Here is a 24944-nt window from a genome sequence, read left to right as displayed (position 1 = left end):
TGAGTATTTTTGGCAATTTCTTCACAAACCATTTCCCACAATTTAAATACCTCTTAACGACTGTAATAGGTCTTACAGGAAAAGGCAAGGGGTGAGAAGGTGAGAAATGGCTTAGTCATGTATAGTGAGATAAGAATCCAATGTCTCTGTTCAGACCAGGTCTCTCCATGGTTTTAAGTTTGGTAATGAGTTGCAATTCAGCAGCTTCTCTTTCCAGTCTATTTCTGAAGTCTATTTCTTAACAGAGACACTGGATTCTTATCTCATTATACATGACTAAGCCATTTCTCACCTTCTCACCCCTTGCCTTTTCCTGTAAGACCTATTACAGTCGTTAAGAGTCGTCAACAGGCTCATCTCAGCTATCTGCCAATCTCCCATTCCCACCACCTTTCTGAGTAATACCCCTCCCCACCTTCTCACTATATAGAAGGATCTGGCAACTTCTGTTTCAGTGTATCTGAAGAAGTGTGCATGCACACAAAAGCTCATACCAAGAACTACCTTAGTTGGTCTTTAAGGTGCTACTGGAAGGATTTTTTTTATTTTGTCCAAGGAGCCTGTGAGGCTGGTGGAGCCAAGAGAAGGGCATCCCTTGAAGACCTCAGAACCTGGGCAGTTTCAAATGAGGGAACACAGTCATTCAGATAGCTTGGACATGAGTCATATATAGTTCAAAACCAGCACTTGTGCCCAAAACAGACTGGTATTCTTGGTGGAGCTGTTGTAACGAGGGAGTCGTATGTTCCCCAGGCTATAACCAGCCCTAGCTGAAAATCTTATAAATCTCTGAAAGTCACAAAATATGCTCTCTTGATGGTTTCTTGCAACATGCAGTCAGTAGCAGCGGTTACATAACTTTATGACCACTACTCCATAGCAATTGTTGCTATACAATTCCATTCACCATATACAGTGGTACCTCGGGTTAAGTACTTAATTCGTTCCGGAGGCCCGTTCTTAACCTGAAACTGTTCTTAATCTGAGGGACCACTTTAGCTAATGGGGCCTCCTGCTGACGCCCTGATGCCGCTGCACAATTTCTGTTCTCATCCTGAAGCAAAGTTCTTAACCTGAAGCACTATTTCTGGGTTAGCGGAGTCTGTGACCTGAAGCATATGTAACCTGAAGCGTATGTAACCTGAGGTACCACTGTAGATCGGTTTATGAAGCATTTCTGTATCCTTCTGCTGTGCTGAAGAATTCCACGTAACAGTGGGTATATCCGGAATCACTGTTCACTACGTCTGTTTGTGGACTACTTTGGCAGCGTTGGACGTCATAAAACAAAGCTTTACGGCTTGTTTTCACCAGATAAGAATCTGACCCATTGTTTCTTTCAGAAATTTGCATAGTCTACAAAGACTTTCAGAGACTTATAAGACTGTCATTTGGTTCTATGTTTTCAAGAGAATCCATCAAGAGTGCATATTTTGTGACTTTCAGAGATGTATAAGATTTCTGTTTATTTGGTTTTGCAGAGAGTGCATTTCATATATTTCATACTGTTCAGTGTTCTGTATTGCCTTGGATATTACGATAATTGTTTGCAACACAGAGGTTTAACTGTTTGGTTACCAGCTGAAATTCTGGCTGCTGATATTTGAGTCAGTTGAAGTTTTGGAGCACTTTTCAAAGGCAGTGCCCATTCCAGTAATTGAACCTGGGTGTAACTAAAGCATATGTCACTGTGGCCAAATCACTCCTCTTGTAACATAGAAATTAGCCATATTCTTTACATGTATAGGGTTTCTTTCCTCCAAGGGTTCTCAGATGTTGAAGAAGGCTGGTGCTCACATGGCTTTTTCCACACTTCATACCTTTCCATAACTTCGCCACTGTGTGCTTTAATGTTTAGGAAGTCTTCCAATGTCCACACTCCATGCAGTTTTACGGGTTTTCACCTGCGTGGGTTTTCTGATGTCCTGAAAGGTTTGCTTTGTCACCGAAGCTTTTCCCACACCATTTTTTCACTCCCGTATGTATTCTCTGATGTCTAGCAAGCCGACTATTTGCACTGAAGCTCTTTCCACACACTGTGCATTTAAATGGTTTCTCGCCTGTGTGCGTTCTCTGATGTAAAGTAAGAGCACTGCTGTCAATAAAGCACTTTCCACACTCCATACATTTATACGCCTTCTTTCCCGTGTGTGTTTTTTGATGTCTGCTAAGGTTACTACTCAGACTGAAGCTTTTCCCGCACACCGTGCATTTAAAGGGTCTCTCCCCTGTGTGGGTCCTTTGATGTAAAGTAAGGCCACTGCTGTCGTTGAAGCACTTCCCACAGCTGACACATTTGTACGGCTTCTCCCCTGTGTGTGTTCTCTGATGTGTCGTCAGGCTACTGCTCTGACTAAAGCTTTTCCCACACTCCACACACTTAAACGGCTTCTCCTCTGTGTGCGTTCTCTGATGTGAAGTACAGCTACTACGAGCACTGAAGCTTTTCCCACACTCAATGCATGTATACGGTTTCTCCCCCGTGTGGATTCTCTGATGTAAAGTAAGGCTGCTGCTGCTACGGAAGCACTTTCCGCACTCGGTACACTGACATGGCTTTTCTCCCGTGTGTGTTCTTTGATGTAACATCAGGTTACCGCTCTGACTGAAGCTCTTTCCACACTCCTTGCATTTAAATGGCTTTTCCCCTCTGTGGATTCTCTGATGTTTAGTAAGGCTACTGACCTCAATGAAGCTCTTTCCACACTCGGCACATTTAAATGGTTTCTCCTCTGTGTGTGTTCTTTGGTGTAAAAGGAGGCTGCTCCTCACACAAAAGCTCTTTCCACAATTCATGCAAGCATACGGTTTCTCCTCCGCATGGGTGGCTTGATGTCGATTGAGACTACTGCTGTCACTGAAGCACTTCCCGCACTCCATACATTTATACGGCTTCTCACCTGTATGTGTGTTTTTATGTCTAGTAAGGTTGCTTGTCAGATTGAAGCTCTTCCCACACTCGGTGCATGTATATGGTTTCTCTCCTGTGTGGATTCTGCAATGTATATTTAAGTTCGATTGATGTCTAAATGTTTTCCCACACACCAGGCATGTTTTTCTGCTGTTCCTTTTGTGGTCTTCCTGTTGGATCAGGGTTTCCTGGACAACAGCACTCTGGGAAGCAGGGACCTCCTCCCTCCTATCCTCTGAGTGGTTTCTCTCATCCCTTTTTGGTCCTCTTTGATTTCCAAGCATCTTTTTTCCTGATTCATGCTCGGCTTTTTCCAGTGACACCAAATATTTTTCCATATATTTCTCACTGCTCAATGCATCATTTCCTGGGGGTTGAGGAAAAAAATATACGTATGAACTTCAAGGTAGAAGCATGGGATATTATCACAGGTTGACCCCAATTTGCTGCTTCTCTGATATTATTATTATTATTATTATTATTATTATTATTATTATTATTATTATTATTATTATTACCCTGTCCATCTGTCTGGGTTTCCCCAGCCACTCTGGGCGGCTTCCAACAGAACACCAAAATACAATAACCTATTAAACAGTGAGGGAACAGCCAGAAGGCCATTGGAGTCAGTTATCAATGTCCAGTTTGTATGATGGGGGTGTACAAAGCTGAAGCCATTTAGGGCTTTAAAGTTGGCACCAAACTTTGAATTGTGCTCGGAAATGTACTGGGAGCCAATGTAGGTCTTTCAGGACCGGTGTTATGTGGTCTCGGCGGCCGCCCCCAGTCACCAGTCTAGCTGCCGCATTCTGGATTAGTTGTAGTTTCCAGGTCACCTTCAAAGGTAGCCCCACATAGAGCGCCAGGTCCAGCGCCGAGGGCCTTCTGGCGGTTCCCTAGCGAGAAGTCAAGTTACATGGAACCAGGCAGAGGGCTTTCTCAGTAACGGCACCCGCCCTGTGGAACACCCTTCCACCAGATGTCAAAGAGAAAAACAACTACCAGACGTTTAGAGGACATCTGAAGGCAGCCCTGTTTAGGGGAGTTTTTAATGTTTTTTTAATATTCTGTTGGGAGCCGCCCAAAGTAGCTGGGGAAACCCAGCCAAATGGGCGGGGTACAAATAATAAATGGGGAATATGCCCCAAACATCTTGCAATCAAGGAATGGGGGTAGGGCGGGGGGAATGTGTCCTTACCTAGAGAGGACTGTGTCTCATAATTCGGCTCCATGATCTTTGGTCTGGATCCAGCAGGACCCAATACCTCTTCGGTGAAATGCACAGCCACCTCTTTGACCCTGAAAAAAGAGAATATACAGAATTTTTCTTCTCCCTCTCTCCCAACACTAGAGCTCACGAGAACCCCATGAAGCTGAACGTTGGAAGATTTAGGGAAAAGAAAGGAAGCACTTCTTCATGAAGCACAGAGTCAAACTATGGAACTTGCTCCCATCAGGAGGCAAACATGGCCAGGAACTCCCTTTTTTATTTAAGAGTCTGATGAAACTAAATATTATGGGAGGAATCATGTAAACACTCTATGAGTTCGCGTGGGCGTAGCCAGGATTTATTTCAGGGGGAATAAGCAGGGAATAAGTTAGGGGGCTAGAACTGAGTTATCTGTGATGCAATTGGTCAGTTAGTTAAGCATTTTTATTTATTTACTTGATTTAGGGGGAGCAGTTGCAGCCCCCTGGCTAAGCCTATGTGAGCTCTCTAAAAACAGCACAGGCCAGCATGTCAATCCTTACTTCAAGAAGACATATGAAGGCAGTTCTGCTTAGGGAAGTTTTTAATGTTTGATCTTTTATTGCTTTTTTAGTAATATTCTGTTGGGAGCCACCCAGAGTGCCTAGGGAAACCCAGCCACATGGGCGGGGTATAAATAAATTGTTCTTGTTCTTGTTGTCCTCACCCCACTCCCAAATGCTAATTCCTCTTCACCAATGCATCTGGTGATTAGTCGCACCAACAGGGTAAAGAACAGCTTCTATCCGTGGGCTGTTAGGCTGCTGAATGAAAAGATAACAACAGGGCAAGTAACTTACAGGTTTGGGGGTGTGCGTCAGTAAACGAGGGGAATTAAGACTAAGCTGAGTGGGGGGTGCTCGTGTAATCTCACTGTATACAAGGTGTATAAGTGACAATACAGTGGTGCCCCGCAAGACGAATGCCTCGCAAGATGGAAAACCCGCTAGACGAAAGGGTTTTCCGTTTTTGAGCTGCTTCGCAAGACAATTTTCCCTATGGGCTTGTTTTGCAAGACGAAAACGTATTGCGAGTGTTCCGATTTTTTCCCGCTTCCCCCCTTTTTCTAAGCTGATAAGCCGCTAATAGCCTTTTAGCCGCTAATCCGCTAAGCCTTTAATAGCCGCTAAGCCTTTAATAGCCGCTAAGCCTTTAATAGCGCTAATCCGCTAAGCGGGTTGCTTCGCAAGACGAAAAAACCGCTAGACGAAGAGACTCGCGGAACGGATTAATTTTGTCTTGCGAGGCACCACTGTAAAGTATTTCAATTTTCAATTTCAATCTGGTCCCCCTACCCAAGCTGAATATGCCCCTGGGGATATTGAGTGGCTTCCAAGAGGATTTTGCCGTGTGCAATTTCTGCAGCAGTTTGTCCCACACCTTGCAGCCGAATTGCATAAATCAGACCCCACACCCTGAGGCATGGGCGTAGCCAGGATTTATGTTGAGGGGGTGGGGAGCAGGAGACACAGACACACACACACACACACACACACACACACCCTGTCATCATCCTCGGCCTGGCTATTGCCTAGCAGATTCCAAATGAAAAGTCTCCAGCGGTGTTGTTTCAAATTGCTTCCTTTTGACCCCAAGTGCTCCAAAACCTATCTACAATTTTTGTGGCTTTGAAGATGAAAGGGAACTTTTTACAAATCATTTTAAAAGACAACAAAATGAACTGGACTCCATGGCAGGTTTTTAAATAAACATGCACAAATTTATTGAGGGTTAATATAGTAGACAGATAAGGCTGTATACAATTTTACAGCGTGCAGAGAATAATATGAGTTGAGAAATCAGAGAGAGGAGCTGAGGAAAGTCTGGGGGGAGGGGGGGAGGGTTTGTTGGGGAGGTGGGAGGGGGAAAAGGGGGAATAATGAAGATGATTTTTAAAATAATTTGTTATGTTGAAATTGTTAATAATTTTTTTTTTAAAAAAACCACCTATTTACAATTTCTACTTCTAGTTAAGTATTTTTATTTATTTGCTCGATTTAGGGGGGCGGGGCGCAGCTGCAACCCCTCCTGGCTATGCCTATGGAGTGGTGGTGGGGGGTTCTTTCCTCCTTCCCCCTAACCCCCACGCCACCCCCATGCATTGCACCTCTTTGTCCTCTGCGCGCTCCAGCCTCCCTCTCTCCAAGACTCGTCCTCTCTCATTGCATATGGAGGGGCTTCCAACAGCCCCACTCCCCTTGCCACGGCAGCTTCCTGCCTCTCTAGGAAACCACAGCTCGGCTCGGCTGTCCAGTGGGAGGACTGAGAGGCAGGAGCTACGTGCACCTCCTTTCCTCTTGCTACTACTCCCTTGACGTTGTGCAGGGGTCAGCAAACCTTTTCAGCAGGGGGGCCATCCACTGTCCTTCAGACCTTGTGGGGAGCCAGACTATTTTGGAGGGGGGAATGAACGGATTCCTACGCCCCACAAATAACCCAGAGATGCATTTTAAATAAAAGGACACATTCTATTCATGCCTTAGTTTGCCTATCCATGTGCTGGAGGCTGCAGAAAGCAACGCTGGTGGGGGGACGGGACACATCTGGCCAGGCTTTCCCCATCCTGCGCTGAGATTCCTCTGAACTGCAGGGGGTTGGACCAGTGGCGTAGCGTGGGTTGTCAGCACCGGGGCAAGGCAAGTAATTTGCGCCCCCTAACCCGTGGATTTGCGCCCCCTAACCCATGGATTTGCGCCCCCTAACGCTAACCCCCAGATGTTGCGCCCGGTGCGGCCGGCCCCCCCCCTGCACCCCCCACACTACGCCACTGGGTTGGACTAGATGGTCCTCGGTGTCCCTTCCAACTCTGCAATTCTTTGGTCATGCGACGTTTCCAGCTCTCTTCCTTCTCGGGAGATTTGGGGAGCCTGCAAAAGGACTCCCCAGCTGCAGCCCTTAAAAACAGCACCGGGGGAAGATCGCAGGTACCTCCGCCTCCTCCCCAGGCTGCTTCTCTTTCAGGAATGTGCCCTTTCCCTCCCAAGCTGAATAACACCCCCCACCCAGGGGAGACTGAGCTGTGCAGGGGACAGGGACCCAAATATGATCTTGCAATGCAAACGCTGCGCCACTTTGAAGATCCCCTATGGTCCTTTGCACAGGGGCATTTCCAGCTCTCTCTCCCCCATTTGGGGAACGTGCCCCCCCCCCGCACCCTCAAGCTCCCTCCCCACCCTCAAGCTCCCTGCGCTAAAATACAACACCGGGATGTGTGGGGGCTGGATGAATCCTCAGCGCGCCTTCATGGAGGAACCGAGCGCCAGATGGATGCGAAAGGAGATGTATTTTTCTTCTTTCCCACATTAAATGGGGGGAAGTTGCAACCAGCGGTAGGCAAAGAGGAGGGGGGCACTCGGTCCTCCACTGGGCGACTGACCCGGCCGGGCTCTGCTTCCCGGAGAAGCAGGAAATTGCCATTCAAAGGCGGCGGCGTTGCAGAAGCGCCCTGGGGAAGCGCGCGCGCGGAGGAGAGGCTGCAAAGCGCCGAGGTGCGACTTTTGTGGGGCAGTGAAAGGAAAGACGGGGGAGGGAACCCAAGGAGGGTTTGTTTGAGGGGTAATGAAGGAGAAACACCTCCCCCCCACCTCCCACGCGGAGCACTTTTCCCCGGGAAATGCACGGGGTGGGGTCGTGGATGATCCGCGCTGTGCACTTGCCTCGTGCGGCCCAGGGTGCTGCAGGATCGCCAATGCATGCAAGGACCCCCTCCCCCCTTTAAAAGCAACCCCCCCCCCAGCTCGGAAAAGAAAGGCGTAGCCTTCTGATGGGAGGGGGAAACATGCAGCCCGGACAGGAGAAACTCGCAATGGGGAAAACAGCCTTGCTGGGGGGGGGGCGGGGTGTTAGAATTGCTGGTGAGGGTGGGGGAGTTGCACGAGACTTTTGCGCCCCCGGAGCTTTGAATGTCCAAGGTCATCAGAAAGCCTGATGGGTTTAAATGGGGGGGGGGGGCGCCGCGCTGTGGTCTTGGCTTCTAGGGTGGTTTCAAAGAGCAATGCAATGGGTTTACTTTGGATCCCTGGATTTTTTGTTCTCAGGAAAAGACTCGGCCTGCTGTGTTTCCTGGAAAGACATTCTCAAAGCAGACTTGATGTCTTCGCTGGAAAGAGAAGAACCAATTCTCCCGGCCTCTGGGGAAGGAGAGAGATTGGCAGGTACAGATTTTTGAACCATCAAGGGAAAAGGCTATACAGTGGTGCCTCGCAAGACGAAATTAATTCGTTCTGCAAGTTTTTTCTTCTTGCGAGTTTTTTGTCTTGCGAAGCAAAATTTCCCATAGGAATGCATTGAAAATCAATCAATGCGTTCCTATGGAGACCGTCCGGGGACAGAGGGGAAGCGCCGCGCGCCTCCCCCTCTGTCCCCGGACCTGTTTAAAGCAAGGGGCGGCGGGGAGAAGATTGCTTCTCCCCGTTGCCTGCCCCGCAATCTCCGGGGACAGAGGGGAAGGCGCGTGCGCCTTCCCCTCTGTCCCCTCTTTTGAAGCAAGGGGCGGAGGGGAGAAGATCACTTCTCCCCGTTGCCGCCCCTTGGTTCAAAAGGGGTCCGGGGAGAGAGGGGAAGGCGCGCGCGTCTTCCCCTCTGTCCCCGGAGATTGCGGGGCTGGCAACGGGGAGAAGCGATCTTCTCTCCGCCGCCCCTTGCTTCAGAAGAGGTCCGGGGACAGCGGGGAAGACGTGCTGCGCTTCCCCGCTATCCCCGGAGCTTGCGGGGCAAGCTTCGTTTTGCAAAGCAAGCCCATAGGGAAATGCGTCTTGCAAAGCGGCTAAGAAAACGAAAAACTCCTTCGTCTAGCGAATTTTTCGTCTTCCGAGGCGTTCGTCTTGCGGGGTACCACTGTACAGAAAAGGGAAGAGCACAAAGTAGCAAACTTGGGTAGCGTTAAGCATGAGCCACTCTCTCCCTTTGAGGAAAACCCAGAGATCAGTGTTAGAACACAGTCTTCGGATGTAGAAATTCTAAGGTTCAGTCCTGTCTTTGTGCAGTGCAGTGGTTTTCAACCAGTGTGCCCTGGCACCCTAGGGTGCCTTGGGCAACACCCACCTCATTCTTTTTCTTTCTTTCTTTCCTTCCTTTCTTCCTTCCTTCCTTCCCTCCCTCCCTCCCTCCCAAAGGCTTGCACAGCTGTTTGTGGCAGCAGCCCTGGCTACCAGCTCACCAGGTGAATGGTCCCTCTGGGGCTGGCCAAAGGGTGCTTCCCAGGCCCCTGTGGGGCAGTGTGGGGAGGCAGTGCAAGGAAGTGGGGCAGCTCAGGGACCTGGCCAGGCAACAGCAGCTGCCCAGAGGTCTCCCAAGGAGAAGGGAGAGGAGAGGAGGGTGTTCAAAAAAGGGTGAGGGGCTGCCAGCTCTGCAGGCAAGGGGTGGCATAACTGGGCTCCTGAGCCCCACAGGGGTGCTGCAGAAAGATTGCAGTTGGTTGGGAGAATTCTGGGCCCAAAAAAGTTTGAAAACCTCTGCTGCAGAAGGATCTGAAGGCAAGGGAACAGACTGCTGATGTAAAGTGGGACATTGACCAGGATAGAATTCATATTGTCCTCCTGGAGGGCAGCATATTCAGAAGGTAAACCCAGTTTTTGGTGTCTGCAAATAACATTAAATAATGCACCCATATACACAAAGTTTGAAATCCTTTGTTTTCTGCTGGAAATTCAAAAACGTTTTCTTTTTCTCAAAATTCACCCCAGATGATGGGCGGTACAATGGGAATTCTAGGGAGACATCTATGCTATCATCAGAAACTCCTGCAGCTGAAGAAGGAAAAGAGATGGTTGCAGATGAAAGTGAACTTCAGAAGCACGGAGAAGAGAAATCCTCACCGTCTCTGGAGGTTAATGCCCATGAACCCCAAATCCTGCAGGAAGATGGACAAGGAAGCAGCCAGAAAATATGTCCGGTGTGTGGGAAGATATTTAGATATGAATCAAACTTTAAAAGGCATTGCAGAAGCCACACAGGGGAGAAGCCATTTAAGTGCACTGAGTGTGGAAAGAGCTTGAGCTCAAGTTGGAGCCTTCTTACACATCTAAGAACCCACACAGGGGTGAAACCGTTTAAATGTGTGGACTGTGGAAAGAGTTTCAGCGAGAGCAGTACCCTCCTTACACATACGAGAACACACACTGGGGAGAAACCATTTAAATGCACGGAATGTGGGAAAACCTTCAGTAGGAACACTCACCTTACTTCCCATCAGAGAACTCACACGGGGGAGAAACCTTTTAAATGCACGGAGTGTGGAAAGAGCTATACTGTTAGTAGTGGCCTTACTCAACATCAAAGAACCCACACAGGAGAAAAACCATTTAAATGTACAGAGTGCGGAAAGGGTTTCAAGCAGCCCAGCCACCTTACTATACATTACAGAACACACACCGGGGAGAAGCCATTGAAATGCATGGAATGCGGGAAGAGATTCAGCCAGCTCATTAACCTGACTTCACATCAGAGAATACACACAGGGGATAAACCCTTTCAGTGCATGGAATGTGGGAAGAGCTTCACTGATAGTAGCGGCCTTGCTCAACACCAGAGAACTCACACAGGGGAGAAGCCCTTTAAATGTACCGAGTGCGGGAAAAGCTTCCAACGTCCCAGTCGCCTTACTCTACATTACAGAACCCACACCGGGGAGAAGCCATTTAAATGCCTGGAATGTGGGAAAAGCTTCAGCCAGCCCGGTCACCTTACTCTACATCAGACAACACACACACGGGAGAAACCATTTGAGTGTACGAAATGTGGGAAGCGCTTCAGGAAGAATGGAAGCCTTGCTTTGCATCACCAGACGCACACAGGAGGAACCATTTAGTTGCATGGAATGTGCGAAAAACTACTGTAAGCTCACCCAGCTTACCTTACATTACATTAGAGAACACACTGGGCAGAAGCCATTTGGAAACAGGGAATGTGGGAGAAAGTTTATTTACAGGAATAGACTATGCCTACAATAACACACACTGGAGAGGAACCCTTTAAATGCTTCATTGTGGAAAGAACTTTTGTGACAGCATCAGTCTCATTCCTTAAGGCAGGGGTCTGCAACCTTTAAGACAAAAAGAGCCACTTGGACCCGTTTCCGAAGGGAAAAAAACCGGGAGCCGCAAAACCGGGAAGGTGACGTCGGGACGGTGTGTGACTAACACACGCACCGCCCCCATGCGATGTCACAGCCATACAGCGCCCGCCACAGTGGGGAGTGTCGGGGCGCACAATGCGCCTCCTCCCCTCGCTAGTATCTGCCCCGGAGCCGCGGGAAAGGTGTAAAAGAGCCACATGCGGCTCCGGACCCCTGCCTTAAGGCCTTTTTTTTTGCCCTTGGCAACATTCAACGTCCCCCCGCCCATCCCTCTTGCTGCCTTCCCAAAGCCAGGTAAACAAGGCGCTGGGCTGTGGGAAGGAGGCATGAAGGCTCTGAGAGGGTCCTAAAGTCTTCCCACCTGTCAGGGTGCTGTCCGCAGCTCTTGGCCCAGGAAAGTATAAAGACAAGGAAAAGTTTCTTACAGTCCTTTCCCCCCCCCCCCGCAAGCTTACAGAGAGAGGCCATAAAACCCAGCCTCTTGGATAATGGCGTTGTCCCGAGTGAATCTCCACCCCCAGTCTCTCCCACTTCCTTACTCGTCATCATCATCACCTCCTCTACGGGTGGCGCTAAGTGTCCTCTGTCTTTGAGCTCCTTGCTCTCCTACTTTTAAGGCTCGCCGGGTTCTGGGAGATGGTGGGTCTGGAATGCTTTCTAGTGGCAACTGATCAGTCTGCTGCTGCTCTGCCTCTCCCATCATTTCCCAACTTTCCCCCTCATCTAGTGTGGTAGGGTGTGGTGTAGTGGTTAAGAGTGGTGGACTCGTAATCTGGGGAACCGGGTTCGCGTCTCCGCTCCTCCACATGCAGCTGCTGGGTGACCTTGGGCCAGTCACACTTCTCTGAAGTCTCTCAGCCCCACTCACCTCACAGAGTGTTTGTTGTGGGGGAGGGAGGGAAAGGAGATTGTTAGCCGCTTTGAGACTCCTTAGGGTAGTGATAAAGTGGGATATCAAATCCAAACTCCTCCTCCTCCTCCATCTGCCTCTAAGCCGTTGTAACCTCAAACCCGTTGTAAATCTGTACTGTCTTCCTCCTCCCTGAAAGGGTCAGGATGGGGTCTCCACTACTCCTCCTCAACCCAGCCCCTCACACCACCTCCTTCCCAAACTCTAGTAAGCATTTCCTCAGCTTAGGGAAGAAGAGTTAGGATTTGGCATCCCGCTTTATCACTATCCGAAGGAGTCTCAAAGCAGCTAACATTCTCCTTTCCCTTCCTCCCCCACAACAAACACTCTGTGAGGTGAGTGGGGCTGAGAGACTTCAAAGAAGTGTGACCAGCCCAAGGTCACCCAGCAGCTGCAGGTGGAGGAGCGGGGAAGTGAACCCGGTTCACCAGATTACGAGTCCACCACTCTTAACCGCTACACCACACCCTGCCAGAGCCTCTCACCTCCTTCCCAAATCCCAACACTTCACTTCCCCAGCTTTCGGAAGGCTGTGCAAGTGGGAGGGGCATCAAACTTTGGACTCCCCTGCAATGTGACAAGGCAATGGGGGGGTGCCTGTGGGTTGTGTAGAAGTACTTTTGCAGGAGACTGAGAAAGAGGTGGAAACTAGGCTGTTTTGAGGGTTCCCTTTATGCAAAGTTTGCTTCAGGATGCTTGACCTACAAAGGAGATAGAAACCCTAGATCAGAACTTTCCAAACTAAAGGGGTTTGCTTGCAAAACTGAATCACTGTGTTGCAAACTGATGCATGTCCAAAAAGTGTGTCGCCAACGTGAAAAGTTAGGAAAGCTCTGCCCTAGATCTTGGACGTAGACTTTCTTTGGATAAATAACAACAGTATTTGGAAGTTTATACAAAATGTAGTTGCCTATTAATATTTACATATGTATTAGGATAGTAATATCAAATTTATAAAAGAATGTGTGGGTTAGGGCGCTTTTTGTATATTGTATATTTGGGGGGGGGTCCCTACCCATTTTTGTGCCTTTTTCTCTTCTCTTTTTCTTTACATCACTTTATTTTCAATAAAATATTAATAAAAGAAAGAAAAGAGAATGATCACAATTTCTCTACATATGTACAAGTGCTTGTGTGAAAGAAATTACACTCACGGATCTCTGCATCTAAACCCAGCAATAAGGACTCTTTATGTTTGCAGTCTCAGGAGCAGAAACCACCACCGTCTGCAGGAGTATGCTTAGGGTTCCCACAAAATTCTTATTTTAGTAGCCTACACAACTACACAGGGTTCCTCGCTTGCAGCGACTTCAAAGGTTTAGTCTCTGGCATGCACTGCTATGTGCAATTGCTATTATTATTATTATTATTATTATTATTATTATTATTATTATTAATACCCCACCCATCTGGCTGGGTTTCCCCAGCCACTCTAGGTAGCTTACAGCATATATTAACTACTTTGCTATGCTTCTGGTGTCTCCCAGCAGGCCTATAGTGGAGCTCCTCCTCTAGCTCTGCTACAGTGATTGAGCCACTTCATCTAAGTCAGACTTCCTCAACCTCGGCCCTCCAGATGTTTTTGGCCTACAACTTCCATGAACCCTACCTAGCAGGACCAGTGGTCGGGGATGATGGGAACTGTAGTCTCAAAACATCTGGAGGGCCGAGGTTGAGGAATCCTGGTCTAAGTGAAGCCTGTGATTTGCTCCCAAGGTCCCAGGGTCCAGCTCCACTGATGGTTGGGACAACGAGTTACATGCTTAATCAAGCATTTAAAACTGAACCAGCACTGTGGCTCACCTGGTCATATAACAGCACTTTGGAGCGTGCTAATGTGGCAGCTAGACTTGTGACTGAGGAGCAGCCGCCGAGACCATATAACACTGGTCCTGAAAGACGTACATTGGCTCCCGGTACGTTACCAAGCACATTTCAAAGTGCTGGTGCTGACCTTTAAAGCCCTAAACGGCCTCGGCCCAGTATACCTGAAGGAGCGCCTCCACCCCCATCGTTCAGCCCGGACACCGAGGTCCAGCGCCGAGGGCCTTCTGGCGGTTCCGTCCCTGCAAGAAGTGAGGTTACAGGGAACCAGGCAGAGGGCCTTCTCGGTGGTGGCATCCACCCTGTGGAACGCCCTCCCACCAGATGTCAAGGAAATAAACAACTATCTGACTTTTAGAAGACACCTGAAGGCTGTTTAGGGAAGTTTTTAACATTTGATACTTTATCGCTTTATTAATAATAATATTCTGTTGGGAGCCGCCCAGAGCAGCTGGGGAAGGAACCTTCAGCTAGTAAGCTCTTACTGCCCAACTAACCAGGATGTAAAAATCCTGTCATCGGTAATGGTTAATTGCCTAAATTTTCATTGGTCACCGCATTTCACCTACCAAACTACAGTGGTACCTTGGGTTAAGAACTTAATTCGTTCTGGAGGTCCATTCTTAACCTGAAACTGTTCTTAACCTGAGGTACTACACTAGCTAATGGAGCCTCCTGTTGCCGCACGATTTCTGTTCTCATCCTGAAGCAAAGTTCTTAACCCGAGGTACTATTTCTGGGTTAGCGGAGTCTGTAACCTGAAGCATCTGTAACCCGAGGTACTACTGTAGTTTGATCCCTTCCAACAGCACCACGGGTGTCATTTCTAGAGCTTTTAAATATCGGGACAGTGCATCAAAGAAAGATGCACTCTCCAAGCAAACTTTCCAGTATATTCACACTCCTGTCTTGGCGACATCCACGCTGGCTTGGTCCTGTCCAGAGAATGGAAAATGGCAAGATCCCAAGGAGAGCTGGCTTCAGGCAGCTGGGCAGCTGGGCAGACCAACTCTACGTTACAAAGATGTCTGCAAGCGCTGCATGCAGACCTGCAACACCAATCCCTCCATGTGAGAATCCCTTTCAGACAACAGCAGTGCCTGGGGACAGTCAGGTTGTGCATCCATTGCAGCGACCACAGGAGGAATGACCTCTGGTGCAAAGAGAAGAGACGCCATGGTTCATCTGCAACAGCGCAACTGAAAGCTTTATCTGCCCAAGCTGCTATGGAATGTATCTCTCCCCTATCAATCTCTGCAGCCACTGTAGGTTTTCTAACCTTCCAACAGCGGATTTCACCCCCAAAGATGCACACCTCCCGAAACAGATGGATGCCAACTAAATACCATACCCACAATTAATGTACATAAGCTCCCAGTGGCTCTAATGTTCCTGGACACTTTTATGGCATCTGACAGGGTGGAATGGGGAATCCTCAAGGCTTTCTTGGCACAATTAGGACTTGGAAAACACTTTTTGAGTCTTAACCAAATGTGTTCCACTTTGTGGGCAGCCAGTTGCACAAATGGTATGGAGTATCTAATAATCAAAGTACTATAATCAAAGCCAATATGGAGTGACAGATTAGGACCTCCTGGAACACCGGCTGTGTCCTGTACAGCATCATTAAAAACAGTATTCTTTTTCTGTGGTATCTGAAATCTGCTTTATTTAAAACACATCAACAAAAGACCAATGAACGCATTTTAGTTTATGAAAGACGTAAGTTTAACCCACAAAGTATCAAGGAAAATCAAAGGTGCATTATACATACAGTGGTACCTCGCAAGACGAATGCCTCGCAAGACGAATGCCTCGCAAGACGAAAGAGTTTTTCGTTTTTTGAGTTGCTTCGCAAGATGAATTCCCCTATGGGCTTGCTTCACAAGACGAAAAACGAAAACGTCCTTTTTCTTAAAACCGTTCAATGCATTCCTATGGGAAACCGTGCTTCGCAAGACGAAAAAACTCGCAGAACAAATTAATTCCGTCTTGCGAGGCACCACTGTAGAAACTATTAGGATGCCAAGATTATGTGAGAAAATGAAACTATATTAAAGTATTAGGTAAATAGGCTGTTATACATACGTGCTACATCAAGCAACTTAAAAGAAAAAAAAAAGTCTTATCCACTTCTAAATCCTTCATTGGCCCTTCTAAATTTCCCCGGCCCTTTAGGTAAAGCTTCCTACATTTCCATTTTCCCCTGACTGCAAACTATTAGAAGGGAACAGGCTTCTGGGGTTTTTACACGCAGGATAGCAGGAAGCAGTCCAGGAATGAAGATCACGGATTGCCTCCCATTTTTCTTATTTACATTCTCAAAAAAACTCACGTGGTCCCAAACCTTGCCTCTTCACCTCTGCCATCCTTCCCATCACTTCCTGAAAGTTGGTTTCTACTCTCTCCAATACTTACTTACTTTACCTTCCTTCCCTCCCTCCTTCCTTCCTTCCTGCAACAATTCACATCTTGCAAAGGACAGGTATATCCCCATCCCAACTAAATCTTCATTTCCTGCCCCAGAAGTTCTGCTAGGTTTTATTGCATGCTTTGCCAAGTTTTGCTGGCTACAGGGAAATGTCAGCTTCCTTGAGACTTCCTGCTGAAGTGCCTGAGAAAGCTTTCATCCCTGTGCTTGTTCTTCATTTACAAACTCATCACTCCCAAACCCTAGTTAACCTTCCTCTCCCCAATGTTTTCATAGAATCATAGCATCTCAACTCCCTGCAATGTTGGAATTTTGGATAAAGCACCAGACAGATGGTTATCCAGCCTCTGCTTAAAAACCGCCACAACCTCCCAAGGGAAACTGTTCCACTGTTGAAGAGCTTACTGTCAGAAAGTTTTTCCATATGTTTAGTTGGAATCTCCTTTCTTGTAACTGGAAGCCATTGGTTAGAGTCCTACCTTCCAGAGCAGGAGAAAACAGGCTTGCTCCATCTCCCATGTGACAGCCCTTCAGATATTTGAAGATGGCTATCAGGCCTCCTCTCAGTCTCCTCTTTTCCAGGCTAAACATAACTAGCTCCTTCAACCATTCCTCACAAGGCTCGGCTTCCAGATCCTTGACCATCCCTTCTAAAATAAGCTGAAGACCCTACAATGTCTGCTCACTTCATTACTATGGGACTGCCTCTCCTGGTATGCCCCGCAGAGGACCTTAAGGTCCATGAATAAACATAATTTAGAGGTCCCGGGCCCTAAGGAAGTCAGACTATCGTCCACCATTTCAGTGATGGTTCTGACCTGGTGGAATGCTCTGTCCCATGAGACTAGGGCCCTTCAGGATTTAACCTCCTTCCGTTGGGCCTGTAAGACAGAGCTATTCCGCCTGGCTTTCAATTTGAACTTAGCCTGATCTTTTATTTCCCTTCCCTCCCCCTCCCCTTTTATGAAGATAACCCGCTCTGAGACCCCCAGCTAATTCTCCCCTGGCCTCCTCGCTGGCCCAAGTAGGACCAATTCAGCCAGCTAGCCCTAGGGATTATCTAATTGATTTTTGAATTTTATTGTTATTCATGTTTTTATACTGTATTTTATGCTGCTTTTATAATTAAGTGTTTTAAAGTGTATTAAATTTGTTTAGCTGCCCTGGGCCCGGTTTTTGAACTGGGAAGGGCAGGGTATAAATATCCTAGGGTCCAAATTCCCAGTCTGCAGGCTCTAGAGAAGCGCAAGATGCTATTACCTCTCTAGTGCAGAAGAAAGATTAAAGTCAGTCCTGTTGAGTTCTCTCCAGGGAACGGGGAGGGACCACACCTTTTCCTTAAGTTGCAGGATGACTGGGGCTGACCCTGATAAGAACTTGTCAAGCAGTTCTTTTGCAATCAATTGTGATCACAGTTCGCTATTCCACTACACCTATAATTGACATAGGAACGCTAGTAACAAAATGGTCAAACATTCTATTTTCTACAGTTCATAATACTTTTGCATGTATTACATTGCCGTTCATTTCTCTCAAATGTTACTGTTTACAGAACCGCTGGTCCAGCATCTAATTGATTGTAGGAAATGAAAGCGTGCTCCTTAATCAATGTGCTTAGATTTTCAGGTGTCGAATGACCTCTTTCTAACTTCCTTTCATTCTTACGGTGTTCCTGGGGTAGCTTCTTCCATGTGAAACAAGAGTGCTGTGTCACTGGTGCTCTTTTGAGGTTCAATTAATTTGTTGGGATTCCTGCTGGGTGCATTCTTTCGTGGAAGGTAACTCCTGTCCCTGAAGCGCTTTCCCCATTTCATACACTTATAGGTTTCCTTCTCTTTGTGGGTCCTTTGAGGAAGAGAAAGAGGAGTACTTTCTACAGTAAGGCCTGTACCCTCAAGAAAACTCCACACTGGGCATTCTTTGATGTAAAGGAAGGACATTGCTAACACTAAACTCTTTCTTCACTCTACACTCAAATGTGTTTACTGGTTGTGAAAATCAGACGCTGGACTAAATAGACTATGGGCCTGATCCACCAAGACACTTCTTTATGTGTTCATAGAATCATAGAGTTGGAAGAGACCACAAGGGCCATCGAGTTCAACCCCCTGCCAATAATGAACCCCCCGTTCATTATCCTCTGTGTGTCTTCTTCAATTTAAAGGAAGGCAACTGTTCACACTAAACCTTTCACATTCTCTGCATGTAAAAGCTTTCCCCCAGAAAGCTGTGTCCCGTGATGCAAAGTAAGCTGAGCTTACAGAAGCTTTTTCCCACATCCAACACATCTAAATGGTTCCTTCTGTGTGTTTTTTGTGGTGTAAAGTAAGGCTTTTCTTCTTTGCGAAGCTCCTCCCACATTCTGCACATTTAAACGGCTTCTCCCCAGTGTGTGTTCTGCTATGAGAAATGAGGTTGCTGCTGTTACAAAACCTCTTCCCACACTCCCTGCACTCAAAGGGTTTCTCCCCTGTGTGGGTCCTGCGGTGGGAAGCAAGGTTAATGAGCTGCCTGAAGCTCTTCCCACAGTCCAGGCATTTAAATGGCTTCTCCCCGGTGTGGATTCTATAATGTAGAGTAAGGCGGCTGGGCTGTTGGAAGCTCTTTCCGCACTCCGTGCATTTAAACGGTTTCTCCCCTGTGTGGGTTCTCTGATGTTGAGCAAGGCCACTACTATCAGTGAAGCTCTTCCCGCATTCCATGCATTTAAAGGGTTTCTCCCCGGTGTGTATTCTCTGATGGGAAGTAAGGTTAACCAACTGGCTGAAGTTCTTCCCGCATTCCATGCATTTGAATGGCTTCTCCCCGGTGTGCGTTCTGTAATGTATAGTAAGGTGGTTGGGCTGCTTGAAACCCTTTCCACACTCTGTACATTTAAATGGTTTCTCCCCTGTGTGGGTTCTCTGATGTTGAGTAAGGCCGCTGCTGTCGCCAAAGCACTTCCCACATTCCATGCATTTGAATAGCTTCTCCTCTGTGTGGATAATGCTATGTGAAGTCAGATTAATGAGCTGATTGAAGGTCCGTCCACACTCAAAGCACTTAAATGGCTTCTCCCTTGTGTGGGTTCTCTGATGCAAAGTAAGTTGCGTGTTCCTACTGAAGGTTTTCCCACATTCCGTGCACTTAAATGGTTTCTCCCCAGTGTGCGTTCTCGTGTGTGTAAGGAGGGTACTGCTCTCACGGAAACTCTTTCCACACTCCATGCATTTAAACGGTTTCAGCCCGGTGTGGCTTCTTAGATGTTTAAGAAGGCTGCAGCTGGAGCTCAAGCTCTTTCCACACTCAGTGCACTTAAATGGCTTCTCCCCCGTGTGGCTTCTGCAATGCCTATTTAACTTTGACTCGTATCTGAATATCTTCCCACACACCGGGCATATTTTCTGGCTGTTTCCTTGTCCATCTTCCTGCAGGATTTGAGGTTCACGGGCATTAACATCCATAGAAGGTGAGGATTTCTCTTCTCCGTGCTTCTGAAGTTCACTTTCATCTGCAACCATCTCTTTTCCTTCTTCAGCTGCAGGAGTTTCTGACGATAGCACAGAATTCCCGTCATCTGGGGTGGGGGTTGAAAAAAAGGAAACTTTTTTGAATTTCCAGCAGAAAACAAAGGATTTCAAACTTTGTGTATATGGGTGCATTATTTTATGTTATTTGCAGACACCAAAAGCTGGGTTTACCTTCTGAATATGCAGCCCTCCAGGAGGACAATATAAACTCCATCCTGGCCAATATCCCACTTGACCTCAGAAGGCACAGATAGGTCTGTTCCCTTGCCTTCAGATCCCTCTGCAGCAGAGGTTTCCAACCTTTTTTGGGCCCATGGCTCCCTCAACCAACTGCAATCATTCTGCAGCACCCCTGTGGGGCTCAGGAGCTCAGTTATGCCACCCCTTGTCTGCAGAGCTGGCAGCCCCTCGCCCTTTTTTGAACACCATCCCTTGTGGAGTGTTCCCTCAGCCTCCTCTCCTCTCCTTGGGAGACCTCTGGGCAGCTGCTGTTGCCCAGCCAGGTCTCTGAGCTGCCCCACCTCCTTGCACTGCCTCCTCACACTGCCCCACAGGGGCCTGGGAAGCACCCCCTGGCCAGCCCCAGAGGGACCATTCACCTGGGAAGCTTGTAGCCAGGGCTGCTGCCACAAACAGCTGTGCAAGCCTTTGGGACGCAGAGACGCAAGAGGGCATCCGAGGAGGGAGGGAAGGAAAGAGGGACAGGGGCCAATGTTACCTGGGGAGCCCCTGAGCATCCGTCAAGGCACCCCAGGGTGCCACAGCACACTGATTGAAAACCACTGCTCTGCAGGATTTCAGACTGGGACTCTGTTGATTGCAAGGACAGGACTGAGCCTTCGGATTTCTACATCCAAAGACTGTGTTCCTGTTGAATGGTTTCTTTAAATTTTAGGTTCCGTTATTGTTTCACAAGATGTCTATATCTTTAAGGGCCAGAGCAAATAGCATGACCTAGTTTTACAGCTGTGAAGCAGTATACAGTGGTACCTCTGGTTAAGTACTTAATTCGTTCCAGAGGTCCGTTCTGAACCTGAAGCTGTTCTTAACCTGAAGCACCACTTTAGCTAATGGGGCCTCCCGCTGCTGCTGCACCACCAGAGCACGATTTCTGTTCTCATCCTGAAGCAAAGTTCTTAACCTGAAGCACTATTTATGGGTTAGCGGAGTCTGTGACCTGAAGCATATGTAACCTGAGCGTATGTAACCCGAGGTACCACTGTAGCAGGTGCTGTTAAGTTATGTTAATTAAGCTCTTGGGTACAGTATATTAAGAGCAGCATGAAGCTCTCTCAATACCCTGGTGGATGGGTTACACTTATTAATATAATGTAATTTAGTGTAAAATGAGTTTTTGTTTTCGTTATGAAACCATGCAAAAGTTACTTTTGCGTTTCTTGAATGTGTGGTCTCCCCAGCACGCCCTCTGCACCCCAACTAATCTGCGAAAAAGCTAACAGTTCTAACACTGATCTCTGGGTTCTCCACCACCAAGCATAGCTGTCAACTTTTCTTGCGAGGAATCCTATTCGGAATAAGGGAATTTCCCTTTAAAAAAGGGAAACGGTGACAGCTATGCCAGTAAGGCAGGGTTGGCCCAAGGTCAATGCAACCCAGGTTTGCAGGTTTGTGTTATTCCCACTAGAACCTTTCCCATTATGGGTTTTAAAAAATCTGTACCTGCCATTCTCTCTCCTTCCTTAGAGACTTGGCAAACTGGTTCTTTTCCTTCCAACAAAGACATCAAGTCCACTGGGAGAATTTCTTTCCAAGGCTAGATCTTTCTGGGAACAAAATATCCAGGGATCTTCTTAATCTGCATATGAAGAGGGATTGAGAAATGGAGGCACAGGTAGAATAAAAATCGTGCTAGGCAGAATGCTCCCCCCCCCCTCAAAAAAAGGATCTCATCTGGATTAAGTGATGCAAGTTATGAACCTGAACATGTGTGAATTTGGAAAAGAGAATCTTCCTTTTCCAACGGAAGACAACAATGTTGTTGTTGTTTTTCCAGAATTTCTGTCCCCCATTAGGCATGCCATGAGCCTTGACAGTGATTCTGAGTCCAGGACTTGTAGCTAGGACCCAGCTGCTCCCAGCACTGCTCATAAACTGCACTAGGAAGCTGCATTAGGGCTTCTGGACTAAAGGTAAAGGGGACCCCTGACCATTAGGTCCAGTCGTGGACGACTCTGGGGTTGCGGCGCTCATCTCGCTTTATTGGCTGAGGGAGCCGGCGTACAGCTTCCGGGTCATGTGGCTAGCATGACTAAGCCGCTTCTGGCGAACCAGAGCAGCGCACGGAAACGCCGTTTACCTTCCTGCTGGAGCGGTACCTGTTTATCTACTTACACTTTGATGTGCTTTCGAACTGCTAGGTTGGCAGGAGCAGGGACCAGGCAACGGGAGCTCACCCCGTCGCGGGGATTTGAACCGCCGACCTTCTGATCGGCAAGTCCTAGGCTCTGTGGTTTAACCCACAGTGCCACCCGCGTCCCTTCTGGACTAAAAGGCAGCTCTAATGATAAAATTCTCTCTCTGCACGTCATTCCCACTGATGAGAAGATGCAGACTGATACTTACTGGCTAGAGAGCCAGGAGAGGTTCCTTAGCTGGGCGTTGGGAGTACCTGACATCACCTGGTCCAGATTTTTCTTTTTGAGTTTTAATTATTTATTAACGTTCTTATGTTACATCGGTAAACATTATCATATTACATCACGAGGCTTATTATAATATAATTTTCAGCATGTATACAATGTTTATACTGTATACAAAGTTTATTTTAAAAGTACTGTAGCCCATAGATCAAAACCATAAGGGGAGGGCAACATAAGGGTCAGACTGAGTCCAAACCAAAGGCCGGGCAGAACAGCTCTGTCTTGCAGGCCCTGCGGAAAGATGTCAAGTCCTGCAGGGCCCCAGTCTCTTGTGACAGAGCGTTCCACCAAGTCAGGGCCAGTACTGAAAAGGCCCTGGCCCTAGTTGCGACCAATCTAACCACCTTGTGACCTGGGACCTCCAAAATGCTGTCATTTGTGGACCTTAAGGTCCTCCGCGGGGCATACCAGGAGCAATGGAAAAAAGATAAAGTCCCTACCAGAGAAGATCAGCAGATCAAGTTGATGGATTATGCCGAAATGGCTAAAATGACCGGAAGACTCAGAAATCAGGAAGACCAAAATGTTAACAAGGAATGGGGGAAATTTATAACTTATCTTAAAAACCATTGTAAACAGTTAAAATCCGTTAGTAGGATTGGAAAAACACTTGTAGTTTCATGGTGAATTTTGGACACAACGGAGAGGTAAAATATTTGGATTATTATAAAATATGCAGGAGGAAAGGACTAACAATAGGACCCACAAAGGGGAGGAGGGAAGCCCAGGAGATTCTTTGGAATCTTGTTTCTATGTTGTATATCTGATTGTAAAATTTTAATCTGAAAAAACAAATAAATAAAATTATATATAGTGGTACCTCAGGTTACATACGCTTCAGGTTACATAAGCTTCAGGTTGCAGACTCTGTTAACCCAGGAATAGTACCTCGGGTTAAGAACTTTGCTTCAGGATGAGAACAGAAATCATGCGGCAGCAGCAGGAGGCCCCATTAGCTAAAGTGGTACCTCAGGTTAAGAACAGTTTCAGGTTAAGAACGGACCTCCAGAACGAATTAAGTACTTAACCCGAGGTACCACTGCATATATATATAAATGAAATTATAGGCTAATGAGCTTAACCAATATGCTGGGGAAGACAGGAGTGCCTGGCGTGCTCTGGTCCATGGGGTCACGAAGAGTCGGACACGACTAGACAACAACATCAACAATATACTGGGAACATTGCGAAAAAGAATTGCTGAAGACAGCAAGGATTTAGAGGAGCATATCTGTTCTTTTGAGGGATAAATATTCGGAATCTGTGCTTTTAAAACGGATCAAGAATGACTGAGAGTTCAGGGTGAGCAATGAGAACACATGAGCTGGGGCTACACAATTGTTCAGGGTGGCTAAAACAGAAAGGGATGGAGAGAAGTTTGAAAATCTGTCGGAAATGATCCTTCATCGTTTTGCGTATTTTTAAGCTGAAACGTGGTCAACCCAGCAGGATTTTCTTGTGTCTCCTGCTCCATCCTCCCAGCTCCAAGGGGAGGTGATAACAGCCTTCCACCAAATCACTACTAGGCCCTATAACTAGGTCAGCAAAGACCAAGGGGAAAAAAAATCATATTCAGCAGTCAAGACTGAAGGAGGAAGCAGTCAAGACCGCCTGCTCTGCCGATCCCAATCCTCCTTCCCTTACCTGAGCTCGCTGCTTGGAAATACTAACTTGTTCAAGTTGGTGCATTAAGAAATATATAGTATATATAGTAGTAGTGTTGTGCTGTATTATTTATGCAAATTGATTTTCTCTGGAGTTAAAGATCTCATTTGGACGAGCCGAGCTCGTATTTTGCACAATTTGCATACGGTGCCTGTTTGATAATGTGTGGTTTGCTATGCCTAATAAAGGATATTTGATTCATGTTAATCCACCCCAGCGAGGCTGCTTCCCCCATAGCGGGTTCCTCCCTCTCTCTGGGCTGCATGTTCCCCCTTCCCCCGTTTTTTTTCAGAGCTGGGGGGGGAGAGAGAGGGGTTTTAAAAGGGGGTCTTGCATTGGCGATCCTGCAGCACTTTGGGCCGCACGACGCGAGCGCACAGCGCGGGTCACCCAGGACCCCGCCCCGTGCATTTCCCCGGGGGAAAGTGCTCCGCGTGGGAGGCGCGTTTCCCCTTCCTTCCCCCTCGTGCAAATCCTCCTTGGGTTCCCTCCCCCGTCTTTCCTCTCCCTACCCCACAAAAGCCTCACCTCGTCGCCTCCTCGCTGCCTCCGCAGGAGCGTTTCCCTCCGCGGAAGAGGGAGCAGGGCGCTTCTCCAACGCCCCCAGCGCCGCCGCCGCCTTCGGATTGCAACTTCCTGCTTCCCTGGGAAACAAAGCCCGGCCGGGTCAGTTGTCCAGCGGAGGACCGAGTTCCCCCTCCCTCTCTCTC

General features: G+C 47.6%; 3 protein-coding genes and 1 long non-coding RNA gene across 5 annotated transcripts; 1 reads left to right on the top strand and 3 right to left on the bottom strand.

The window, feature by feature from the left end:
• Positions 1-1519: 1519 nt before the first annotated feature.
• LOC308582024 (uncharacterized protein) lies at positions 1520-6755 on the bottom strand. 2 transcript variants are annotated; one of them, XR_014005453.1, is made up of 4 exons: positions 6268-6755; positions 4110-4210; positions 1664-3278; positions 1520-1596 (listed from the first exon to the last, which is right to left on the bottom strand). XR_014005453.1 is itself a non-coding variant. In XM_081184827.1 (3 exons), the coding sequence occupies exons 1-3, from the start codon at positions 6321-6323 to the stop codon at positions 1891-1893; spliced, it is 1545 nt and encodes a 514-aa protein (XP_081040953.1). In that variant the 5' UTR covers positions 6324-6755; the 3' UTR covers positions 1526-1890. The 2 variants fall into 2 exon arrangements, 1 of the variants encoding a protein (XP_081040953.1); XM_081184827.1 differs by having other exon boundaries at positions 1526-3278.
• Positions 6756-7548: 793 nt separating this feature from the next.
• Positions 7549-11955, top strand: LOC308580932 (uncharacterized protein). The gene is made up of 4 exons (XM_081183243.1): positions 7549-7648; positions 8198-8314; positions 9845-11187; positions 11459-11955. The coding sequence occupies exons 2-3, from the start codon at positions 8251-8253 to the stop codon at positions 10966-10968; spliced, it is 1188 nt and encodes a 395-aa protein (XP_081039369.1). The 5' UTR covers positions 7549-7648; positions 8198-8250; the 3' UTR covers positions 10969-11187; positions 11459-11955.
• A 3652-nt stretch (positions 11956-15607) lies between these two features.
• On the bottom strand, positions 15608-18454 carry LOC308581438. Its single transcript, XR_014005086.1, has 2 exons — positions 15784-18454; positions 15608-15751 (listed from the first exon to the last, which is right to left on the bottom strand). It is a non-coding gene; the product is annotated as an uncharacterized lncRNA (long non-coding RNA).
• An 82-nt stretch (positions 18455-18536) lies between these two features.
• Positions 18537-24944, bottom strand: LOC308580875 (uncharacterized protein). Its single transcript, XM_081183144.1, has 3 exons — positions 24763-24944; positions 21590-21725; positions 18537-19956 (listed from the first exon to the last, which is right to left on the bottom strand). Exons 2-3 carry the CDS (start codon positions 21651-21653, stop codon positions 18689-18691), a joined length of 1332 nt encoding a protein of 443 aa, XP_081039270.1. The 5' UTR covers positions 21654-21725; positions 24763-24944; the 3' UTR covers positions 18537-18688.

Source organism: Podarcis bocagei (assembly GCF_964188305.1).
Source record: "Podarcis bocagei genome assembly, chromosome: 2".
Lineage (NCBI taxonomy): Eukaryota > Metazoa > Chordata > Lepidosauria > Squamata > Lacertidae > Podarcis > Podarcis bocagei.
Note: the sequence above shows the minus strand (reverse complement) of the source record. Positions and strands in the feature narration are given on the sequence as shown.